This window comes from Petromyzon marinus, unplaced genomic scaffold (assembly GCF_048934315.1).
Source record: "Petromyzon marinus isolate PM22_M1 ecotype Great Lakes invasive population unplaced genomic scaffold, UKy_Petmar_22M1.pri1.0 PM_Scaffold_89, whole genome shotgun sequence".
NCBI lineage: Eukaryota > Metazoa > Chordata > Hyperoartia > Petromyzontiformes > Petromyzontidae > Petromyzon > Petromyzon marinus.
This window is the reverse complement of record NW_027423698.1, coordinates 167,467-192,450: the sequence shown is the minus strand read 5'-3', so window position 1 is coordinate 192,450 and position 24,984 is coordinate 167,467. Positions and strand designations below refer to the sequence as shown.

General features: G+C 52.9%; 1 protein-coding gene across 1 annotated transcript in view; it reads right to left on the bottom strand.

The window, feature by feature from the left end:
- Positions 1–4,388: 4,388 nt before the first annotated feature.
- Positions 4,389–24,984, bottom strand: part of LOC142923915 (metal transporter CNNM2-like) — a 39,440-nt gene continuing 18,844 nt past the window's right edge. Inside the window, exons 5-7 of the mRNA XM_076064917.1 lie at positions 16,314–16,555; positions 13,350–13,452; positions 4,389–4,527 (exon numbers count right to left, since the gene is read on the bottom strand). Coding sequence (XP_075921032.1) covers positions 4,517–4,527; positions 13,350–13,452; positions 16,314–16,555 — 356 coding nt within the window. The 3' untranslated portion in view covers positions 4,389–4,516. The remainder of the gene's footprint in view (positions 4,528–13,349; positions 13,453–16,313; positions 16,556–24,984) is intronic.

Here is a 24,984-nt window from a genome sequence, read left to right as displayed (position 1 = left end):
TGGCCGTGAGCGGGAATCGAACTCAGGTGGCCTGGTTCGTAATGCAGCGTAGCGCTAACCGCTACTACACTACACACAGACACACACACACACACAGACACACACTCAGACACAGACACAGACACTCATACATACAGACAGACAGACACACAGAGACACACAGACACACACAGAGACACACACTCAGACACACACTCAGACACTCATACATACAGACACACACAGAGACACACACTCAGACACTCATACATACAGACACACTCACAGACACACACTCAGACACAGACACTCATACATACAGACACACAGAGACACACTCAGACACTCATACATACAGACACACAGACACTCATACAGACACAGAGACACACAGACACACTCAGACACAGACACTCATACAGACAGACACACAGAGACACACTCAGACACTCATACATACAGACACTCATACAGACACAGAGACACACAGACACATTCAGACACACTCAGACACTCATATAGACACGCACTCAGACACACTCAGACACAGACACTCATACATACAGACAGACACACAGACACTCATACAGACAGACACACACAGAGACACACAGACACACACTCAGACACAGACACTCATACATACAGACAGACACTCATACAGAGACACACACTCATACAGAGACACACACTCGGACACAGACATACATACAGACACACTCACAGACACACAGAGACACACACTCAGACACAGACACTCATACATACAGACACACAGAGACACACTCAGACACTCATACATACATACAGACGCACATACACTCATACAGACACAGAGACACACAGACACACTCAGACAGACACTCATATAGACACGCACTCAGACACACTCAGACACAGACACTCATACATACAGACACAGACACTCATACATACAGACACAGACATACAGACAGACACACACAGAGACACACAGACACACTCAGACACAGACACTCATACAGACACACAGAGAGACACACAGACACACACTCAGACACAGACACTCATACATACAGACAGACACACAGACACTCATACAGACAGACACACACAGAGACACACAGACACACACTCAGACACAGACACTCATACATACAGACAGACACACACACTCACAGACACTCATACAGACAGACACACACACTCACAGACACTCATACAGACAGACACACACACAGAGAGACACACACTCGGACACTCATACATACACACACTCAGACACACACTCAGACACTCAGACACACACTCAGACACACACTCAGACACACACTCAGACACTCATACAGACACACACTCAGACACAGACACTCATACATACACTCAGACACACACTCAGACACTCATACAGACACACACTCAGACACAGACACTCATACATACACTCAGACACTCATACAGACAAAGACAAAGATCCCCCATATAGCCTTAACAGACTGTAGGGGCAAGTGCTGTTAGCGAGCACCTATGAAGGCCGGAACGGTACACGAGGGGGTGGGTGGCCAGCACCACGCCCGACCGCCTTTGTCTCCCCAGTGGCGATGTTTACACACCGCACCAGGTACTCATTTGAGGCTGAGTCGACCTAGGGGAGGCCCGGAACCGGTTCAGATAATCGTCACTGGTGTTGGCCGTGAGCGGGAATCGAACCCGGGTCGCCAGGTTCATAGCGCAGCGTAGCGCTAACCACTACACTACCACTCCCCACTCATACAGACACACACTCAGACACTCATACATACACTCAGACACACACTCAGACACTCATACAGACACACACTCAGACACAGACACTCATACATACACTCAGACACACACACTCAGACACTCATACAGACACACACTCAGACACAGACACTCATACATACACTCAGACACTCATACAGACACACACTCAGACACAGACACTTATACATACACTCAGACACACACTCAGACACTCATACAGACACACACTCAGACACAGACACTCATACATACACTCAGACACACACTCAGACACTCATACAGACACACACTCAGACACAGACACTCATACATACACTCAGACACACACTCAGACACTCATACAGACACACACTCAGACACTCATACAGACACACACTCAGACACAGACACTCATACATACACTCAGACACACACACTCAGACACTCATACAGACACACACTCAGACACAGACACTCATACATACACTCAGACACACACTCAGACACAAACACAGACACACACTCAGACACACTCAGACACTCATACACACACACTCAGACACAAACACAGATAGACAGACACACACACAGATCTTTGGTCTCAGCTACTGATCCCCACTCATCCATACGGACCAATATCGATCCCCACTGGTCCATATTGATTCCCCACTAGTAGACATTGATGACGATTGATAACAACCAATCAAGACAGCTCACTATTGATCACACCTCGTCACTACTGCCTCACTATTGATACCAACTCATTCGTATCGATCACCACTGCCCTTATTGATCACAATTGGTCTGTATTGGTAACAATGGACCCTCAACCATCCAGACTTCTCACCATTGATCCCCACTGATCACAAGCGATACCGACACATCCATATTGATCACTGGTGATCTCCACTGATCACTACGGTGGTGATGTCTTCATCCAGCAGTGGAGTGGCCGTGGCTGATGATGATGGAGTCACAAAGCTTCTACGTAGACAGACACAACAACAACAACAGCAGCAGCAGCCATTCGCCACCAAGTGGCGGTGACGTCACCACGACGCTTGTGCCAGGCACACACACAGACACACACACATAGACACACACATAGACACACATAGACACACTCACACAGACACACACACACAGACACACACACAGACACACACACAGACACACACAGAGACACACACACATACACGCACACACAGAGACACACACACAGACACGCACACACAGACACACAGACACGCAAACAGACACGCACACAGACACACACACACACACAGACACACACACACACAGACACGCACGCACACACAGACACACACACAGACACACACAGACACGCACACACACACACGCACACAGACACACACACAAACAGACACACACACAGACACACGCACACAGACACACACACAAACAGATACACACACAGACACACACACAGACGCACACACAGACACGCACACACACACACACAAACAGACACACACACAGACACACACACACAGACACACAGACACACACACACACAGACACACAGACACACACACAAACAGACACACACACAGACACACACACAGACACGCACACAGACACGCACACAGACACGCACACACACAGACACACACACAAACAGACACACACACACAGACACACAGACACACACACAGACACACACAGACAGAGACAGTATTGGTGAGGCTGTAACCTTCACCACAACTCACCCTCTGCCGACAGCAGCCCCTCCTCTTGAGACACCCCGCGCTGTAACCGTGGCAACCGGCCACAGTCGCCCACCTCCGCCTGTTGCTGGCAATCCGCCTGTTGCTGGCGGCCTTGCAGAGGCTGCTGCTGCTGCTCAGCCTGTTGCTGTTGCCATGCCGACTGGAGACGCCACTCCGACTGTTGTTGTTGTTGTTGGCGGCGCTCCGACTGTTGTTGTTGACGCTCCGACTGTTGTTGACGTTCTGATGGTTGTTGTTGTTGTTGACGCGCCGGCTGTTGTTGTTGACGCTCCGACTGTTGTTGTCGACGTTCTGACGGTTGTTGATGCTCCGACTGTTGTTGACGCTCCGACTGTTGTTGTTGACGCTCCGACTGTTGTTGTTGGCGTTCTGGCGGTTGTTGTTGACGCTCCGACTGTTGTTGTTGTTGACGCTCCGACTGTTGTTGTTGACGTTCTGACGGTTGTTGTTGTTGTTGTGGTGTCGGCTGCTGTTGTTGTAGCTGTTGTGTCGGCTGTAGCTGTGTCGGCTGTTGCTGTGTTGGCTGTTGTTGTGTGGGCTGTTGTTGTTGTTGTGTAGGCTGTTGTTGTTGTGTAGGCTGTTGTTGTTGTGTAGGCTGTTGTTGTTGTTGTGTAGGCTGTTGTTGTTGTGTAGGCTGTTGTTGTTGTGTAGGCTGTTGTTGTTGTTGTTGTGTAGGCTGTTGTTGTTGTGTAGGCTGTTGTTGTTGTGTAGGCTGTTGTTGTGTAGGCTGTTGTTGTTGTTGTGTAGGCTGTTGTTGTTGTGTAGGCTGTTGTTGTTGTGTATGCTGTTGTTGTGTAGGCTGTTGTTGTTCTGGTTGTTGTTGTTGTTGTTGTGAAGGCTGTTGTTGTTCTGGTTGTGTAGGCTGTTGTTGTTGTGTAGGCTGTTGTTGTTGTGTAGGCTGTTGTTGTTCTGGTTGTTGCTGTTGTGAAGGCTGTTGTTGTTCTGGTTGTGTAGGCTGTTGTTGTTGTGTAGGCTGTTGTTGTTCTGGTTGTTGTTGTTGTTGTTGGCTGGGCTGCATGGGGAAGGCTTTGAGGTACTGATCACGAGTGATCTGTGGGACGGAGGCAGGGAGAGTCACTCCCCATCCCTGTGCTGTGCCCACTGTCTACAGGGTGAGTGGGTGGGTGGGTGGGTGAGTGAGTGAGTGAGTGTAGGAGTGAGTGTATGAGTGAGTGAGTGCATGAGTGAGTGAGTGTATGAGTGAGTGAGTGGTGAGTGAGTGTATGAGTGAGTGAGTGGTGAGTGAGTGAGTGGTGAGTGAGTGGTGAGTGAGTGGTGAGTGAGTCAGTGGGTGAGTGAGTGGGTGAGTGAGTGGTGAGTGAGTGGTGAGTGAGTGGTGAGTGAGTGAGTGGTGAGTGAGTGGTGAGTGAGTGTATGAATGAGTGGGTGAGTGAGTGAGTGGTGAGTGAGTGGTGAGTGGTGAGTGAGTGGTGAGTGAGTGGTGAGTGAGTGAATGGTGAGTGAGTGATTGAGTGGTGAGTGAGTGGTGAGTGAGTGGTGAGTGACTGTATGAGTGAGTGAGTGGGTGAGTGAGTGAGTGAGTGGTGAGTGAGTGGTGAGTGAGTGGTGAGTGAGTGAGTGGTGAGTGAGTGAGTGGTGAGTGAGTGGTGAGCGAGTGGATGAGTGAGTGAGTGGGTGAGTGAGTGGTGAGTGAGTGGTGAGTGAGTGGTGAGTGAGTGAGTGGTGAGTGAGTGTATGAGTGAGTGCGTGAGTGACTGAGTGGTGAGTGAGTGGTGAGTGGTGAGTGAGTGGTGAGTGAGTGGTGAGTGAGTGAGTGTATGAGTGAGTGAGTGGTGAGTGAGTGGTGTGTGAGTAAGTGTATGAGTGAGTGATTGAGTGGTGAGTGAGTGGTGAGTGAGTGGTGAGTGAGTGAGTGAGTGGTGAGTGAGTGGTGAGTGAGTGGTGAGTGAGTGAGTGTATGAGTGAGTGAGTGAGTGGTGTGTGAGTGAGTGTATGAGTGAGTGTATGAGTGAGTGTATGAGTGAGTGTATGAGTGAGTGAGTGTATGAGCGAGTGTATGAGTGAGTGAGTGTATGAGTGAGTGTATGAGTGAGTGTCTGAGTGAGTGAGTGTATGGGTGAGTTTATGAGTGAGTGAGTGTATGAGTGAGTGAGTGTATGAGTGAGTGAGTGAGTGTATGAGTGAGTGAGTGTATGAGTGAGTGTATGATTGAGTGGTGAGTGTATGAGTGAGTGAGTGTATGAGTGAGTGAGTGGTGAGTGAGTGTATGAGTGAGTGGTGAGTGAGTGGTGAGTGAGTGTATGAGTGAGTGGTGAGTGAGTGGTGAGTGAGTGGTGAGTGAGTGGTGAGTGAGTGGTGAGTGGTACCTGGATGATGGTGAGGTCAGTGAGAGGTGTGATGGAGTAATCTGGTCGGTATCCACCCCTCCACTCCACCCCCTCCGTTACATCCTCTGCAGGTAGAGGTGGTGAGCAAGTGGTGAGCAAGCGGTGAGCAAGTGGTGAGCAAGTGGTGAGCGTGTGGTGAGCGTGTGATGAGTGAGGGAGTGGTGAGCGTACCACCAGAACCAGCTGGTGAGTGGTGAGCGGTGAGTGAGTGGTGAGTGGTCGGTGAGCGGTGAGTGAGTGGTGAGTGAGTGGTGAGCGGTGAGTGAGTGGTGAGCGGTGAGTTAGTGGTGAGTTGAGTGAGTGGTGAGTGGTGAGCGAAGGAGTGAGTGGTGAGTGAGTGAGTGGGTGAGTGAGTGGTGAGTGAGTGGTGAGCGGTGAGCGAGTGGTGAGTGAGTGGTGAGTGAGTGGTGAGTGGTGAATGAGTGAGTGGTGAGTGGTGAGTGAGTAGTGAGTGGTGAGTGAGTGGTGAGCGGTGAGTGAGTGAGTGGTGAGTGAGTGGTGTTGGTGAGTTGTGAGTGAGTGAGTGGGTGAGTGAGTGAGTGGTGAGTGGTGAGTGAGTGGGTGAGTGAGTGAGTGGTGAGTGGTGAGTGAGTGAGTGAGTGGTGAGTGAGTGAGTAAGCAAGTGAGTGAGTGAGTGGTGAGCGAGTGAGTGTTGTTGGTGAGTGAGTGGTGAGCGAGTGAGTGAGTGGTGAGTTACTGGTGAGTGAGTGAGTGAGTGGTGAGTGAGTGGTGAGTGGTGAGTGAGTGAGTAGTGAGTGGTGAGTGAGTGGTGAGTGAGCGGTGAGTGAGTGGTGAGTGAGTGTTGAGTGGTGAGTGAGTGAGTGAGTGGTGAGTGAGTAAGCGAGTGAGTGAGTGAGTGGTGAGCGAGTGAGTGTTGTTGGTGAGTGAGTGGTGAGCGAGTGAGTGGTGAGTGAGTGAGTGAGTGGTGAGTGAGTGGTGAGTGAGTGACTGAGTAGTGAGTGGTGAGTGAGTGGTGAGTGAGCGGTGAGTGAGTGAGTGGTGAGTGAGTGAGTGTTGAGTGGTGAGTGAGTGGTGAGTGAGTGAGTGAGTGGTGAGTGAGTGAGTGGGTGAGTGAGTGGGTGAGTGAGTGACTGAGTGGTGAGCGTACCACCACTCACCAGTTGGTGAGAGGTGAGTGAGTGGGTGAATGAGTGGGTGAGTGAGTGGGTGAGTGAGTGGGTGAGTGGTGAGTGGGTGGGTGAGTGGTGAGTGGGTGGGTGAGTGAGTGAGTGGGTGAGTGAGTAGGTGGGTGGGTGAGCGGTGAGTGAGCGGGTGAGTGAGTGGGTGAGTGAGTGGTGAGTGGTGTTGGTGAGTGGGTGAGTGAGTGAGTGAGTGTATGAGTGAGTGGGTGAGTGAGTGGGTGAGGAGTGAGTGAGTGGGTGAGTGGGTGAGTGAGTGAGTGGGTGAGTGAGTGGTGAGTGAGTGAGTGGGTGAGCGAGTGAGTGGGTGAGTGAGTGGTGAGTGGTGTTGGTGAGTGAGTGGGTGAGTGAGTGGGTGAGTGAGTGAGTGGGTGGGTGGGTGAGTGAGTGAGTGGTGAGTGGTGTTGGTGAGTGGGTGAGTGAGTGAGTGAGTGTATGAGTGAGTGGGTGAGTGAGTGGGTGAGGAGTGAGTGAGTGGGTGAGTGAGTGAGTGGTGAGTGGTGTTGGTGAGTGGGTGAGTGAGTGAGTGAGTGTATGAGTGAGTGGGTGAGTGAGTGAGTGGGTGAGTGAGTGAGTGGGTGGGTGAGTGAGTGAGTGGTGAGTGAGTGGTGAGTGAGTGGGTGAGTGAGTGGTGAGTGAGTGAGTGAGTGGGTGAGTGAGTGGGTGAGTGAGTGGGTGAGTGAGTGGGTGAGTGAGTGAGTGAGTGGTGAGTGAGTGGGTGAGTGGGTGAGTGAGTGGGTGAGTGAGTGACTGAGTGGTGAGTGTACCACCACTCACCAGTTGGTGAGAGGTGAGTGAGTGGGTGAATGAGTGGGTGAGTGAGTGGGTGAGTGAGTGGGTGAGTGGTGAGTGGGTGGGTGAGTGGTGAGTGGGTGGGTGAGTGAGTGAGTGGGTGAGTGAGTAGGTGGGTGGGTGAGCGGTGAGTGAGCGGGTGAGTGAGTGGGTGAGTGAGTGGTGAGTGGTGTTGGTGAGTGGGTGAGTGAGTGAGTGTATGAGTGAGTGGGTGAGTGAGTGGGTGAGGAGTGAGTGAGTGGGTGAGTGGGTGAGTGAGTGAGTGGGTGAGTGAGTGGTGAGTGAGTGAGTGGGTGAGCGAGTGAGTGGGTGAGTGAGTGGTGAGTGGTGTTGGTGAGTGAGTGGGTGAGTGAGTGGGTGAGTGAGTGAGTGGGTGGGTGGGTGAGTGAGTGAGTGGTGAGTGGTGTTGGTGAGTGGGTGAGTGAGTGAGTGAGTGTATGAGTGAGTGGGTGAGTGAGTGGGTGAGGAGTGAGTGAGTGGGTGAGTGAGTGAGTGGTGAGTGGTGTTGGTGAGTGGGTGAGTGAGTGAGTGAGTGTATGAGTGAGTGGGTGAGTGAGTGAGTGGGTGAGTGGGTGGGTGAGTGAGTGAGTGGGTGAGTGAGTGAGTGGGTGGGTGAGTGAGTGAGTGGTGAGTGAGTGGGTGAGTGAGTGGTGTTGGTGAGTGGGTGAATGAGTGGTTGAGTGAGTGGTGAGTGAGTGGACGAGTGAGTGGTGAGTGGGTGAGTGAGTGGTGAGTGAGTGGGTGAGTGAGCGGGTGAGTGAGTGGTGAGCGTACCACCACTCACCACTCACCAGCTGGTGAGTGGTGAGTGGGTGAGTGAGTGAGTGGGTGAGTGAGTGGGTGAGTGAGTGGTGAGTGGTGTTGGTGAGTGGGTGAGTGAGTGAGTGGTGAGTGAGTGAGTGAGTGGGTGAGTGAGTGGGTGAGTGGGTGAGTGAGTGAGTGAGTGGTGAGTGAGTAGGTGAGTGGGTGAGTGGGTGGGTGAGTGAGTGAGTGGGTGAGTGGGTGGTGAGTGAGTGGGTGAGTGAGTGGGTGAGTGAGTGAGTGGGTGAGTGAGTGGTGAGTGAGTGGGTGGGTGAGTGAGTGAGTGGTGAGTGAGTGGGTGAGTGAGTGAGTGGTGAGTGAGTGGGTGAGTGAGTGGGTGAGTGAGTGGGTGAGTGAGTGAGTGGTGAGTGAGTGGGTGAGTGAGTGAGTGGGTGAGTGGGTGGGTGAGTGAGTGAGTGAGTGGGTGAGTGAGTGAGTGTATGAGTGCGTGGGTGAGTGAGTGAGTGGGTGAGTGAGTGGGTGAGTGAGTGGGTGAGTGGGTGGGTGAGTGAGTGGTGAGTGAGTGAGTGGGTGAGTGAGTGGTGAGTGGTGTTGGTGAGTGGGTGAGTGAGTGGGTGAGTGAGTGGTGAGTGAGTGGGTGAGTGGGTGAGTGAGTGAGTGGTGAGTGAGTGGTGAGTGAGTGAGTGGGTGAGTGAGTGGTGAGTGTACCACCACTCACCACTCACCAGCTGGTGAGTGGTGAGTGGTGAGTGCGTGAGTGAGTGGGTGAGTGGGTGAGTGAGTGGTGAGTGAGTGAGTGGGTGAATGAGTGGGTGAGTGAGTGGTGAGTGAGTGGGTGAGTGAGCGGGTGAGTGAGTGGTGAGTGTACCACCACTCACCACTCACCAGCTGGTGAGTGGTGAGTGCGTGAGTGAGTGGGTGAGTGAGTGGTGAGTGAGTGAGTGAGTGGGTGAATGAGTGGGTGAGTGAGTGAGTGGTGAGTGAGTGAGTGGGTGAGTGGGTGGGTGAGTGAGTGAGTGGGTGGGTGAGTGAGTGAGTGGGTGAGTGGGTGGGTGAGTGAGTGAGTGGGTGAGTGAGTGAGTGGGTGAGTGAGCGGGTGAGTGAGCGGGTGAGTGAGCGGGTGAGTGAGTGGTGAGTGAGTGAGTGGGTGAGTGAGCGGGTGAGTGAGTGGTGAGTGTACCACCACTCACCACTCACCAGCTGGTGAGTGGTGAGTGGTGAGTGAGTGGGTGAGTGAGTGGGTGAGTGAGTGGGTGAGTGAGTGGTGAGTGAGCGGGTGAGTGAGTGGTGAGTGGGTGAGTGAGTGGTGAGTGGGTGAGTGAGTGGTGAGTGAGTGAGTGGGTGAGTGGTGAGTGGGTGAGTGGGTGAGTGAGTGGGTGAGTGAGTGAGTGGGTGAGTGAGTGAGTGGGTGAGTGAGTGAGCGAGTGGGTGAGTCAGTGGGTGAGTGAGTGAGTGGGTGAGTGGGTGAGTGAGTGAGTGGGTGAGTGAGTGGGTGAGTGAGTGGTGAGTGGGTGAGTGAGTGGGTAAGTGTGTGGTGGGTGAGTGAGTGAGTGGGTGAGTGGGTGGGTGAGTGGGTGAGTGGGTGGGTGAGTGAGTGGTGAGTGAGTGGTGAGTGAGTGAGTGGGTGAGTGAGTGGTGAGTGAGTGGTGAGTGGGTGAGTGAGTGAGTGGTGAGTGAGTGAGTGAGTGGGTGAGTGAGCGGGTGAGTGAGTGAGTGAGTGGTGAGTGAGTGAGTGAGCGAGTGAGTGGTGAGTGAGTGGTGAGTGAGTGGTGAGTGGGTGAGTGAGTGAGTGAGTGGGTGAGTGAGTGGGTGAGTGAGTGGTGAGTGTATCACCACTCACCAGCTGGTGAGTGGTGAGTCAGTGGGTGAGTGAGTGGTGAGTGAGTGAGTGGTGAGTGAGTGAGTGGGTGAGTGAGTGGTGAGTGAGTGGGTGAGTGAGTGGTGAGTGAGTGAGTGGTGAGTGAGTGAGTGAGCGGGTGAGTGAGTGGTGAGTGAGTGGTGAATGAGTGGGTGAGTGGTGAGTGTACCACCACTCACCACTCACCAGCTGGTGAGTGGTGAGTGGTGAGTGAGTGAGTGGTGAGTGAGTGGTGAGTGTACCACCACTCACCACTCACCAGCTGGTGAGTGGTGAGTGGTGAGTGTACCACCACTCACCACTCACCAGCTGGTGAGTGGTGAGTGAGTGAGTGGTGAGTGAGTGAGTGAGTGGTGAGTGAGTGGTGAGTGTACCACCACTCACCACTCACCAGCTGGTGAGTGGTGAGTGGTGAGTGAGTGAGTGGTGAGTGAGTGAGTGAGTGGTGAGTGAGTGAGTGGGTGAGTGAGTGGTGAGTGTACCACCACTCACCACTCACCAGCTGGTGAGTGGTGAGTGAGTGGTGAGTGAGTGAGTGAGTGGTGAGTGAGTGGTGAGTGTACCACCACTCACCACTCACCAGCTGGTGAGTGGTGAGTGTATGAGTGAGTGAGTGGTGAGTGAGTGGTGAGTGAGTGAGTGAGTGGTGAGTGAGTGGTGAGTGTACCACCACTCACCACTCACCAGCTGGTGAGTGAGTGAGTGAGTGGGTGAGTGAGTGAGTGGTGAGTGAGTGAGTGGGTGAGTGAGTGGTGAGTGAGTGGTGAGTGTACCACCACTCACCACTCACCAGCTGGTGAGTGGTGAGTGAGTGAGTGGGTGAGTGAGTGGTGAGTGTACCACCACTCACCAGCTGGTGAGTGGTGAGTGGTGAGTGAGTGAGTGGTGAGTGAGTGAGTGAGTGGTGAGTGAGTGGTGAGTGTACCACCACTCACCACTCACCAGCTGGTGAGTGGTGAGTGAGTGAGTGGTGAGTGGTGACTGAGTGGTGAGTGTACCACCACTCACCACTCACCAGCTGGTGAGTGGTGAGTGGTGAGTGAGTGAGTGAGTGGTGAGTGAGTGAGTGGTGAGTGAGTGGTGAGTGAGTGAGTGGGTGAGTGAGTGGTGATTGTACCACCACTCACCACTCACCAGCTGGTGAGTGGTGAGTGGTGAGTGAGTGAGTGGTGAGTGAGTGAGTGGTGAGTGAGTGAGTGAGTGAATGGTGAGTGAGTGGTGAGTGTACCACCACTCACCCACCACTCACCAGCTGGTGAGTGGTGAGTGAGTGAGTGGTGAGTGAGTGAGTGGTGAGTGAGTGAGTGGTGAGTGAGTGAGTGAGTGGTGAGTGAGTGAGTGGTGAGTGAGTGAGTGGGTGAGTGAGTGGTGAGTGTACCACCACTCACCACTCACCAGCTGGTGAGTGACTGAGTGAGTGAGTGGGTGAGTGAGCGGGTGAGTGAGTGGTGAGTGAGTGAGTGAGTGGTGAGTGAGTGAGTGGTGAGTGAGTGAGTGGGTGAGTGAGTGGTGAGTGTACCACCACTCACCACTCACCAGCTGGTGAGTGACTGAGTGAGTGAGTGAGTGGTGAGTGAGTGAGTGAGTGGGTGAGTGGGTAGGTGAGTGAGTGAGTGAGTGGGTGAGTGGGTGGGTGAGTGAGTGAGTGGTGAGTGAGTGGTGAGTGTACCACCACTCACCACTCACCAGCTGGTGAGTGGTGAGTGAGTGGTGAGTGTACCACCACTCACCACTCACCAGCTGGTGAGTGAGTGGTGAGTGAGTGGGTGAGTGAGTGAGTGAGTGGGTGAGTGAGTGGTGAGTGAGTGAGTGGGTGGGTGAGTGAGTGGTGAGTGAGTGGTGAGTGTACCACCACTCACCACTCACCAGCTGGTGAGTGGTGAGTGGGTGAGTGGGTGAGTGAGTGAGTGAGTGGTGAGTGAGTGAGTGAGTGGGTGAGTGGGTGAGTGAGTGGTTGAGTGGTGAGTGAGTGAGTGAGTGGGTGAGTGGTTGAGTGGTGAGTGAGTGAGTGAGTGGGTGAGTGGTGAGTGTACCACCACTCACCACTCACCAGCTGGTGAGTGGTGAGTGGTGAGTGAGTGAGTGAGTGGTGAGTGAGTGGTGAGTGTACCACCACTCACCACTCACCAGCTGGTGAGTGGTGAGTGGTGAGTGAGTGAGTGAGTGGGTGAGTGAGTGGTTGAGTGGTGAGTGAGTGGGTGAGTGGGTGAGTGAGTGAGTGAGTGGGTGAGTGAGTGGGTGAGTGAGTGGTGAGTGGTGAGTGAGCGGGTGAGTGAGTGGTGAGTGTACCACCACTCACCACTCACCAGCTGGTGAGTGGTGAGTGAGTGGTGAGTGAGTGGTGAGTGAGTGGGTGAGTGAGTGAGCGGGTGAGTGAGTGGGTGAGTGAGTGGTGAGTGGGTGAGTGGGTGAGTGAGTGGGTGAGTGAGTGAGTGAGTGGTGAGTGAGTGAGTGGTGAGTGAGTGGTGAGTGTGGTGAGTGTACCACCACTCACCACTCACCAGCTGGTGAGTGGTGAGTGGTGAGTGTATGGGTGAGTGAGTGGTGAGTGTACCACCACTCACCACTCACCAGCTGGTGAGTGGTGAGTGGTGTTGGTGAGTGGGTGAGTGAGTGGTGAGTGAGTGGTGAGTGTACCACCACTCACCACTCACCAGCTGGTGAGTAGTGAGTGAGTGAGTGGGTGAGTGAATGGGTGAGTGAGTGAGTGGTGAGTGAGTGGGTGAGTGAGTGGTGAGTGTACCACCACTCACCACTCACCAGCTGGTGAGTGGTGAGTGGTGTTGGTGAGTGGGTGAGTGAGTGAGTGGTGAGTGAGTGGTGAGTGTACCACCACTCACCACTCACCAGCTGGTGAGTGGTGAGTGGTGTTGGTGAGTGGGTGAGTGAGTGAGTGGTGAGTGAGTGGTGAGTGTACCACCACTCACCACTCACCAGCTGGTGAGTGGTGAGTGTACCACCACTCACCACTCACCAGCTGGTGAGTGGTGAGTGGTGAGTGCTGGCACGCCATAGAAGGTGAAGGTGGAGCTCTCAAAAGTCACCGCCTCACGGCCCACAACCACCTCCACGCTGCCCTGGGGGCAGGGGTCAGGGGGCAGGGGGCAGGGGTCAGGGGGCAGGGGGGAGGGGGTGGGGCACAGGGGAGGGGTCACGGGTTGGGACAGAGGGGTTGGCATGGTCTCTGTCTCTGTGTCTCTCTGTGTCTCTCTGTGTCTCTGTGTCTCTCTGTGTCTCTCTGTGTCTCTCTGTGTCTCCCTGTGTCTCTCTGTGTCTCTCTGTGTCTCCCTGTGTCTCTCTGTGTCTCTCTGTGTCTCCCTGTGTCTCTCTGTGTCTCTGTGTGTCTCTCTGTGTCTCCCTGTGTCTCCCTGTGTCTCTCTGTGTCTCCCTGTGTCTCTCTGTGTCTCTCTGTGTGTCTCTCTGTGTCTCTGTGTGTCTCCCTGTGTCTCTCTGTGTCTCCCTGTGTCTCTCTGTGTCTCTCTGTGTCTTTGTGTGTCTCTCTGTGTCTCTCTGTGTCTCCCTGTGTCTCCCTGTGTCTCCCTGTGTCTCCCTGTGTCTCCCTCAGGTGTGTCTCCGTGTCTCCCCGTAGCGAGCTGTCTCCCTGTGTCTCTGTCCCCAGGTGTGTCTCCCTGTGTCTCCCTGTGTCTCTGTGTCTCCGCGTGTCTCTGTGTCTCCCTGTGTCTCTCTGTGTCTCTCTGTGTCTCTGTCTCTGTGTCTCTCTGTGTCTCTCTGTGTCTCTCCGTGTCTCTGCGTGTCTCTGCGTCTCTGCGTGTCTCTGCGTGTCTCTGCGTGTGTCTCCGTGTCTCTCCGTGTCTCTGCGTGTGTCTCCATGTCTCTGCGTGTGTCTCTGTCTCTGTGTCTCTGTCTCTCTGTGTCTCTGTCTCTGTGTCTCTCTGTGTCTCTCTGTGTCTCTCTGTGTCTCCCTGTGTCTCTCTGTGTCTCTCTGTGTCTCCCTGTGTCTCCCTGTGTCTCTCTGTGTCTCCCTGTGTCTCTGTGTCTCCCTGTGTCTCTCTGTGTCTCTCTGTGTCTCTCCGTGTCTCTCTGTGTCTCCCTGTGTCTCCCTGTGTCTCTCTGTGTCTCTCTGTGTCTCCCTGTGTCTCTCTGTGTCTCCCTGTGTCTCCCTGTGTCTCTCTGTGTCTCTCTGTGTCTCCCTGTGTCTCTCTGTGTCTCTCTGTGTCTCTCTGTGTCTCTCTGTGTCTTTCTGTGTCTCCCTGTGTCTCGCTGTCTCTCTCTGTGTCTCCCTGTGTCTCTCTGTGTCTCTGTGTGTCTCTCTGTGTCTCTCTGTGTCTCCCTGTTTCTCCCTGTGTCTCTCTGTGTCTCCCTGTGTCTCTCTGTGTCTCCCTGTGTCTCCCTGTGTCTCTCTGTGTCTCCCTGTGTCTCTCTGTGTCTCCCTGTGTCTCCCTGTGTCTCCCTGTGTCTCTCTGTGTCTCACTGTGTCTCTCTGTGTCTCTGTATGTCTTCCTGTGTCTCTGTCTCTCTGTCTCTGTCTCTCCGTGTCTCTCTCTCTCTCTGTCTCTCCGTGTCTCTCCGTGTGTCTCTGTGTCTCTCTGTGTCTCTCCGTGTCTCTCTGTGTCTCTGTCTCTCTGTCCCTCTGTCTCCCTGTGTCTCTCTGTGTGTCTGTGTGTCTCGGTCTCTCTGTGTCTTCCTGTGTGTCTCTGTGTGTGTCTCTGTGTGTGTGAGTGTCTCTGTGTGTGTCTGTGTGTGTGTCTGTGTGTCTCTGTGTGTGTGAGTGTCTCTGTGTGAGTGTCTCTGTGTCTCTGTCTCTCTGTCTCTCCGTGTCTCTGTGTGTCTCTCTGTGTGTCTCTCTGTATCTCTGTATCTCTGTGTCTGCCCGTCTCTCTGTGTGTCTCTTTGTCTCCCTGTGTCTGTGTCTTCCTGTGTCTCTCTTTGTCTCTCTATCTCTCTGTGCGTCTCTGTATCTCTGTGTCTATCCGTTTCTCCGTGTCTCTCTGTGTCTCTCTGTGTGTCTCTGTGTCTCTCTCTGTCTCTCTGTGTCTCTCTGTGTGTCTCTCCCTGTCTCTCTCTGTCTCCGTGTCTCTGCGTGTCTCTGCGTGTCTCCATGTCTCTGCGTGTGTCTCCGTGTCTCTGTGTGTCTCTCCGTGTCTCCGTGTCTCTGCGTGTGTCTCTGTGTGTGTCTCTGCGTGTGTCTCTGTGTGTGTCTCTGTGTGTGTCTCTGTGTGTGTCTCTGTGTGTGTCTCTGCGTCTCTCTGCGTCTCTCTCCGTGTCTCTCCGTGTCTCTGCGTGTCTCTGCGTGTGTCTCTGCATGTCTCTCTGCGTGTCTCTGTGTGTGTGTCTCCGTGTCTCTGCGTGTCTCTGCGTGTCTCTGCGTGTCTCTCCGTGTCTCTCCGTGTCTCTGCGTGTGTCTCCGTGTCTCTGCGTGTGTCTCCGTGTCTCTGCATGTCTCCACGTGTCTCTGCGTGTGTCTCCGTGTGTCTCTCCGTGTCTCTGCGTGCGAGTCACCTGCAGGATAAGCGTGAAGGTGTCCGTGATCTCTCCCCGCGTGTACAACGCCTCCCTGTCCCTCCGTGTCTCTCCGTGTCTCTCCGTGTCTCTCCGTGTCTCCGTGTCTCTCCGTGTCTCTGCGTGTGTCTCTCGGTGTCTCTGCGTGTCTCCGCGTGTGTGTCTCTGTGTGTGAGTGTTCTGTGTGTGTGAGTATCTCTGTGTGTGTCTCTGTGTCTCTCTGTGTCTCTGCGTGTCTCTCCGTGTCTCTCCGTGTCTCTGCGTGTCTCTCCGTGTCTCTCCGTGTCTCTGCGTGTGTCTCTCGGTGTCTCTGCGTGTCTCCGCGTGTGTGTCTCTGTGTGTGAGTGTTCTGTGTGTGTGAGTATCTCTGTGTGTGTCTCTGTGTCTCTCCGTGTCTCTGCGTGTCTCTCCGTGTCTCCGTGTCTCCGTGTCTCTGCATGTGTCTCCGTGTCTCTCCGTGTCTCTGCGTGCGAGTCACCTGCAGGATGAGCGTGAAGGTGTCCGTGACCTCTCCCCGCGTGTACAACGCCTCCCTGTCCCTCCGTGTCTCTCCGTGTCTCTCCGTGTCTCTGCGTGTCTCCGTGTCCCTCCGCGCGTCTCCGCGCGTCTCCGCGTGTCTCCGCGTGTCTCCCCCGCCGTGTCTCAGCTCGCGGACGACCCCGGGGCTCTTGAGGAGTGCCAGGAGACGCTTCTCAGAAACACCGCGAAACGGTGAGACCTCTAGTGGGGGTGGGGAGACACGGGGCGAGACACGGGGCAGACACGGGGCGAGACACGGGGGGAGACACGGGGGAGAGAGACACGTGGGGGAGAGACACGTGGGAGAGACACGGGGGAGACACGGGGGAGAGAGACACGGGGGGAGAGACACGTGGGGGAGAGACACGGGGGAGACACGGGGGGACACACGGGAGAGACACGGGGGAGAGACACGGGGGAGACACAAGGGAGACACGGGGGGAGACACGGGGGGAGAGACACGTGGGGGAGAGACACGGGGGGAGAGACACGTGGGAGACACGGGGGAGACACGGGGGGAGAGACACGTGGGGGAGAGACACGGGGGGAGAGACACGTGGGGGAGAGACACGGGGGGGAGACACGGGGGGAGAGACACGGGGGGAGAGACATGGGGGAGAGACACGGGGGAGACACGGGGGAGACACGGGGGGGAGACACGGGGGGAGAGACACGGGGGAGAGACACGGGGGGAAAGACACGGGGGGGAGAGACACGGGGGAGAGACACGGGGGAGACACGGGGGGACACACGGGAGAGACACGGGGGAGAGACACGGGGGAGACACAAGGGAGACACGGGGGGAGACACGGGGGAGACACGGGGGGAGAGACACGGGGGGGAGACACGGGGGAGACACGGGGGGAGAGACACGGGGGGAGAGACACAGGGGGAGAGACACGGGAGAGAAACGGGGAGAGAGACACCGGGGGGAGACACGGGGGGAGAGACACGGGGGAGAGACACGGAGGGAGAGACACGGGGGGAGAGACACGGGGGGAGAGACACGGGGGGAGAGACACGGGGGAGAGACACGGGGGAGAGACACGGGGGAGAGACACGGGGGGAGAGACACAGGGGGAGAGACACGGGAGAGACACGGGGGGAGAAACACGGGGGAGACACGGGGGGAGAGACACGGGGGGAGAGAGACACGGGGGAGAGACACGGGGGGAGAGACACGGGGAGAGAGACACGGGGAGAGAGACACAGGTGAGAGACACGGGGGGAGAGACACGGGGGAGAGACACGGGGGAGACACGGGGGGGAGACACGGGGGAGACACGAGGGGAGAGACACGGGGGAGAGACACGGGTAGAGACACGAGGGGAGAGACACGGGGGGAGAGACACGGGGGGAGAGACACGGGGAGAGACACGGGGGGGAGAGACACGGGGAGAGACATGGGGGGGAGAGACACGGGGAGAGACACGGGGGGGAGACACGGAGGGAGAGACACGGGCGGAGAGACACGGGGGGAGAGACACGGGGGGAGAGACACGGGGGGAGAGACACGGGGGGAGAGACACGGGGGGAGACACACGGGGAAAGACACTGAACCCTGTGGGAGCCTTAGTCTCTGTGAGTCTCAGTGATTAACACTGAACCCTGTGGGAGTCTCAGTGATTAACACTGAACCCTGTGGGAGCCTTAGTCTGGCTCTGTGAGCCTCAGTGATTAACACTGAACCCTGTGGGAGCCTTAGTCTGGCTCTGTGAGTCTCGGTGATTAACACTGAACCCTGTGGGAGCCTCACTGATTAACACTGAACCCTGTGGGAGTCTCAGTGATTAACACTGAACCCTGTGGGAGTCTCAGTGATTAACACTGAACCCTGTGGGAGTCTCAATGATTAAAAATGAACCCTGTGGGAGTCTTAGTGATTAACACTGAACCCTGTGCGAGCCTTAGTCTGGCTCTGTGAGCCTCAGTGATTAACACTGAACCCTGTGGGAGCCTTAGTCTGCCTCTGTGAGCCTCAGTGATTAACACTGAACCCTGTGGGAGCCTTAGTCTGGCTCTGTGAGTCTCGGTGATTAACACTGAACCCTGTGGGAGCCTCAGTCTGTGTAAGTCTCAGTGATTAACACTGAACCCTGTGGGAGTCTCACTGATTAACACTGAACCCTGTGGGAGTCTCACTGATTAACACTGAACCCTATGGGAGTCTCAGTGATTAACACTGAACCCTGTGGGAGTCTCACTGATTAACACTGAACCCTGTGGGAGTCTCACTGATTAACACTGAACCCTGTGGGAGTCTCAGTGATTAACACTGAACCCTATGGGAGTCTCAGTGATTAACACTGAACCCTGTGGGAGTCTCACTGATTAACACTGAACCCTGTGGGAGTCTCACTGATTAACACTGAACCCTGTGGGAGTCTCAGTGATTAACACTGAACCCTGTGGGAGTCTCACTGATTAACACTGAACCCTGTGGGAGTCTCAGTGATTAACACTGAACCCTGTGGGAGTCTCACTGATTAACACTGAACCCTGTGGGAGTCTCACTGATTAACACTGAACCCTGTGGGAGTCTCAGTGATTAACACTGAACCCTGTGTGAGTCTCACTGATTAACACTGATCCCTGTGGGAGTCTCACTGCTTAACACTGAACCCTATGGGAGTCTCTCTGATTAACACTGAACCCTGTGAGAGTCTCACTGATTAACACTGAACCCTGTGGGTGTCTCAGTGATTAACACTGAACCCTGTGTGAGTCTCACTGATTAACACTGAACCCTGTGTGAGTCTCACTGATTAACACTGAACCCTGTGGGAGTCTCAGTGATTAACACTGAACCCTGTGGGAGTGTCACTGATTAACACTGAACCCTGTGTAAGTATCACTGATTAACACTGAACCCTGTGGGAGTCTCACTGATTAACACTGAACCCTGTGGGAGTCTCACTGATTAACACTGAACCCTGTGTAAGTCTCAATTATTAACACTGAACCCTGTGGGAGTCTCACTGATTAACAATGAACCCTGTGTGAGTCTCACTGATTAACACTGAACCCTGTGGGAGTCTCACTGATTAACACTGAACCCTATGGGAGTCTCACTGATTAACACTGAACCCTGTGGGAGTCTCACTGATTAACACCGAACCCTGTGGGAGTCTCACTGATTAACACTGAACCCTGTGGGAGTCTCACTGATTAACACTGAACCCTGTGGGGGTCTCACTGATTAACACTGAACTCTATGGGAGTCTCACTGATTAACACTGAACCCTGTGGGAGTCTCACTGATTAACACTGAACCCTGTGGGAGTCTCAGTGATTAACACTGAACCCTATGGGAGTCTCACTGATTAACACTGAACCCTGTGGGAGTCTCACTGATTAACACTGAACCCTGTGGGAGTGTCACTGATTAACACTGAACCCTGTGGGAGTCTCAGTGATTAACACTGAACCCTGTGGGAGTCTCAGTGATTAACACTGAACCCTGTGGGAGTCTCACTGATTAACACTGTACCCTGTGGGAGTGTCACTGATTAACACTGAACCCTGTGGGAGTCTCACTGATTAACACTGAACCCTGTGGGAGTCTCACTGATTAACACTGAACCCTGTGGGAGTCTCACTGATTAACACTGAACCCTGTGGGAGTGTCACTGATTAACACTGAACCCTGTGGAAGTCTCAGTGATTAACACTGAACCCTGTGGGAGCCTCAGTCTGTGTAAGTCTCAGTGATTAACACTGAACCCTGTGGGAGTCTCACTGATTAACACTGAACCCTGTGGGAGTCTCACTGATTAACACTGAACCCTGTGGGAGTCTCACTGATTAACACTGAACCCTGAGGGAGTATCACTGATTAACACTGAACCCTGTGGGAGTCTCAGTGATTAACACTGAACCCTGTGGGAGTCTCAGTGATTAACACTGAACCCTGTGGGAGTCTCACTGATTAACACTGAACCCTGTGGGAGTCTCACTGATTAACACTGAACCCTGTGGGAGTCTCACTGATTAACACTGAACCCTGTGGGAGTCTCAGTGATTAACACTGAACCCTATGGGAGTCTTACTGATTAACACTGAACCCTGTGGGAGTCTCACTGATTAACACTGAACCCTGTGGGAGTGTCACTGATTAACACTGAACCCTGTGGGAGTCTCAGTGATTAACACTGAACCCTGTGGGAGTCTCAGTGATTAACACTGAACCCTGTGGGAGTCTCACTGATTAACACTGTACCCTGTGGGAGTGTCACTGATTAACACTGAACCCTGTGGGAGTCTCACTGATTAACACTGAACCCTGTGGGAGTCTCACTGATTAACACTGAACCCTGTGGGAGTCTCAGTGATTAACACTGAACCCTATGGGAGTCTTACTGATTAACACTGAACCCTGTGGGAGTCTCACTGATTAACACTGTACCCTGTGGGAGTGTCACTGATTAACACTGAACCCTGTGGGAGTCTCACTGATTAACACTGAACCCTATGGGAGTCTCACTGATTAACACTGAACCCTGTGGGAGTCTCACTGATTAACACTGAACCCTGTGGGAGTCTTAGTGATTAACACTGAACCCTGTGGGAGTCTCACTGATTAACACTGAACCCTGTGGGAGTCTCACTGATTAACACTGAACCCTGTGGGAGTCTCAGTGATTAACACTGAACCCTGTGGGAGTCTCACTGATTAACACTAAACCCTATGGGAGTCTCACTGATTAACACTGTACCCTGTGTGAGTCTCATTGATTAACACTGAACCCTGTGTAAGTCTCACTGATTAACACTGAACCCTGTGGGAGTCTCATTGATTAACACTGAACCCTGTGTAAGTCTCACTGATTAACACTGAACCCTGTGGGAGTCTCACTGATTAACACTGAACCCTGTGGGAGTCTCACTGATTAACACTGAACCCTGTGGGAGTCTCAGTGATTAACACTGAACCCTGTGGGAGTCTCACTGATTAACACTGAACCCTGTGGGAGTCTCACTGATTAACACTGAACCCTGTGGGAGTCTCAGTGATTAACACTGAACCCTGTGGGAGTCTCACTGATTAACACTGAACCCTGTGGGAGTCTCAGTGATTAACACTGAACCCTGTGGGAGTCTCACTGATTAACACTGAACCCTGTGGGAGTCTCAGTGATTAACACTTAACCCTGTGGGAGTCTCACTGATTAACACTGAACCCTATGGGAGTCTCAGTGATTAACACTGAACCCTGTGGGAGTCTCACTGATTAACACTAAACCCTATGGGAGTCTCACTGATTAACACTGTACCCTGTGTGAGTCTCATTGATTAACACTGAACCCTGTGTAAGTCTCACTGATTAACACTGAACCCTGTGGGAGTCTCATTGATTAACACTGAACCCTGTGTAAGTCTCACTGATTAACACTGAACCCTGTGGGAGTCTCACTGATTAACACTGAACCCTGTGGGAGTCTCACTGATTAACACTGAACCCTGTGGGAGTCTCAGTGATTAACACTGAACCCTGTGGGAGTCTCACTGATTAACACTGAACCCTGTGGGAGTCTCACTGATTAACACTGAACCCTGTGGGAGTCTCAGTGATTAACACTGAACCCTGTGGGAGTCTCACTGATTAACACTGAACCCTGTGGGAGTCTCAGTGATTAACACTGAACCCTGTGGGAGCCTCACTGATTAACACTGAACCCTGTGGGAGTGTCACTGATTAACACTGAACCCTGTGGGAGTCTCACTGATTAACACTGAACCCTGTGGGAGTCTCACTAATTAACACTGAACCCTGTGGGAGTCTCACTGATTAACACTGAACCCTGTGGGAGTCTCACTGATTAACACTGAACCCTGTGGGAGTCTCACTGATTAACACTGAACCCTATGGGAGTCTCACTCATCAACACTGAACCCTGTGGGAGTCTCACTGATTAACACTGAACCCTGTGGGAGTCTCACTGATTAACACTGAACCCTGTGGGAGTCTCAGTGATTAACACTGAACCCTGTGGGAGTCTCACTGATTAACACTGAACCCTGTGGGAGTCTCAGTGATTAACACTGAACCCTGTGGGTGTCTCAGTGATTAACACTGAACCCTGTGTGAGTCTCACTGATTAACACTGAACCCTGTGTGAGTCTCACTGATTAACACTGAACCCTGTGGGAGTCTCAGTGATTAACACTGAACCCTGTGGGAGTGTCACTGATTAACACTGAACCCTGTGTAAGTATCACTGATTAACACTGAACCCTGTGGGAGTCTCACTGATTAACACTGAACCCTGTGGGAGTCTCACTGATTAACACTGAACCCTGTGTAAGTCTCAATTATTAACACTGAACCCTGTGGGAGTCTCACTGATTAACAATGAACCCTGTGTGAGTCTCACTGATTAACACTGAACCCTGTGGGAGTCTCACTGATTAACACTGAACCCTATGGGAGTCTCACTGATTAACACTGAACCCTGTGGGAGTCTCACTGATTAACACCGAACCCTGTGGGAGTCTCACTGATTAACACTGAACCCTGTGGGAGTCTCACTGATTAACACTGAACCCTGTGGGGGTCTCACTGATTAACACTGAACTCTATGGGAGTCTCACTGATTAACACTGAACCCTGTGGGAGTCTCACTGATTAACACTGAACCCTGTGGGAGTCTCAGTGATTAACACTGAACCCTATGGGAGTCTCACTGATTAACACTGAACCCTGTGGGAGTCTCACTGATTAACACTGAACCCTGTGGGAGTGTCACTGATTAACACTGAACCCTGTGGGAGTCTCAGTGATTAACACTGAACCCTGTGGGAGTCTCAGTGATTAACACTGAACCCTGTGGGAGTCTCACTGATTAACACTGTACCCTGTGGGAGTGTCACTGATTAACACTGAACCCTGTGGGAGTCTCACTGATTAACACTGAACCCTGTGGGAGTCTCACTGATTAACACTGAACCCTGTGGGAGTCTCACTGATTAACACTGAACCCTGTGGGAGTGTCACTGATTAACACTGAACCCTGTGGAAGTCTCAGTGATTAACACTGAACCCTGTGGGAGCCTCAGTCTGTGTAAGTCTCAGTGATTAACACTGAACCCTGTGGGAGTCTCACTGATTAACACTGAACCCTGTGGGAGTCTCACTGATTAACACTGAACCCTGTGGGAGTCTCACTGATTAACACTGAACCCTGAGGGAGTATCACTGATTAACACTGAACCCTGTGGGAGTCTCAGTGATTAACACTGAACCCTGTGGGAGTCTCAGTGATTAACACTGAACCCTGTGGGAGTCTCACTGATTAACACTGAACCCTGTGGGAGTCTCACTGATTAACACTGAACCCTGTGGGAGTCTCACTGATTAACACTGAACCCTGTGGGAGTCTCAGTGATTAACACTGCACCCTATGGGAGTCTTACTGATTAACACTGAACCCTGTGGGAGTCTCACTGATTAACACTGAACCCTGTGGGAGTGTCACTGATTAACACTGAACCCTGTGGGAGTCTCAGTGATTAACACTGAACCCTGTGGGAGTCTCAGTGATTAACACTGAACCCTGTGGGAGTCTCACTGATTAACACTGTACCCTGTGGGAGTGTCACTGATTAACACTGAACCCTGTGGGAGTCTCACTGATTAACACTGAACCCTGTGGGAGTCTCACTGATTAACACTGAACCCTGTGGGAGTCTCAGTGATTAACACTGAACCCTATGGGAGTCTTACTGATTAACACTGAACCCTGTGGGAGTCTCACTGATTAACACTGTACCCTGTGGGAGTGTCACTGATTAACACTGAACCCTGTGGGAGTCTCACTGATTAACACTGAACCCTATGGGAGTCTCACTGATTAACACTGAACCCTGTGGGAGTCTCACTGATTAACACTGAACCCTGTGGGAGTCTTAGTGATTAACACTGAACCCTGTGGGAGTCTCACTGATTAACACTGAACCCTGTGGGAGTCTCACTGATTAACACTGAACCCTGTGGGAGTCTCAGTGATTAACACTGAACCCTGTGGGAGTCTCACTGATTAACACTAAACCCTATGGGAGTCTCACTGATTAACACTGTACCCTGTGTGAGTCTCATTGATTAACACTGAACCCTGTGTAAGTCTCACTGATTAACACTGAACCCTGTGGGAGTCTCATTGATTAACACTGAACCCTGTGTAAGTCTCACTGATTAACACTGAACCCTGTGGGAGTCTCACTGATTAACACTGAACCCTGTGGGAGTCTCACTGATTAACACTGAACCCTGTGGGAGTCTCAGTGATTAACACTGAACCCTGTGGGAGTCTCACTGATTAACACTGAACCCTGTGGGAGTCTCACTGATTAACACTGAACCCTGTGGGAGTCTCAGTGATTAACACTGAACCCTGTGGGAGTCTCACTGATTAACACTGAACCCTGTGGGAGTCTCAGTGATTAACACTGAACCCTGTGGGAGTCTCACTGATTAACACTGAACCCTGTGGGAGTCTCAGTGATTAACACTTAACCCTGTGGGAGTCTCACTGATTAACACTGAACCCTATGGGAGTCTCAGTGATTAACACTGAACCCTGTGGGAGTCTCACTGATTAACACTAAACCCTATGGGAGTCTCACTGATTAAC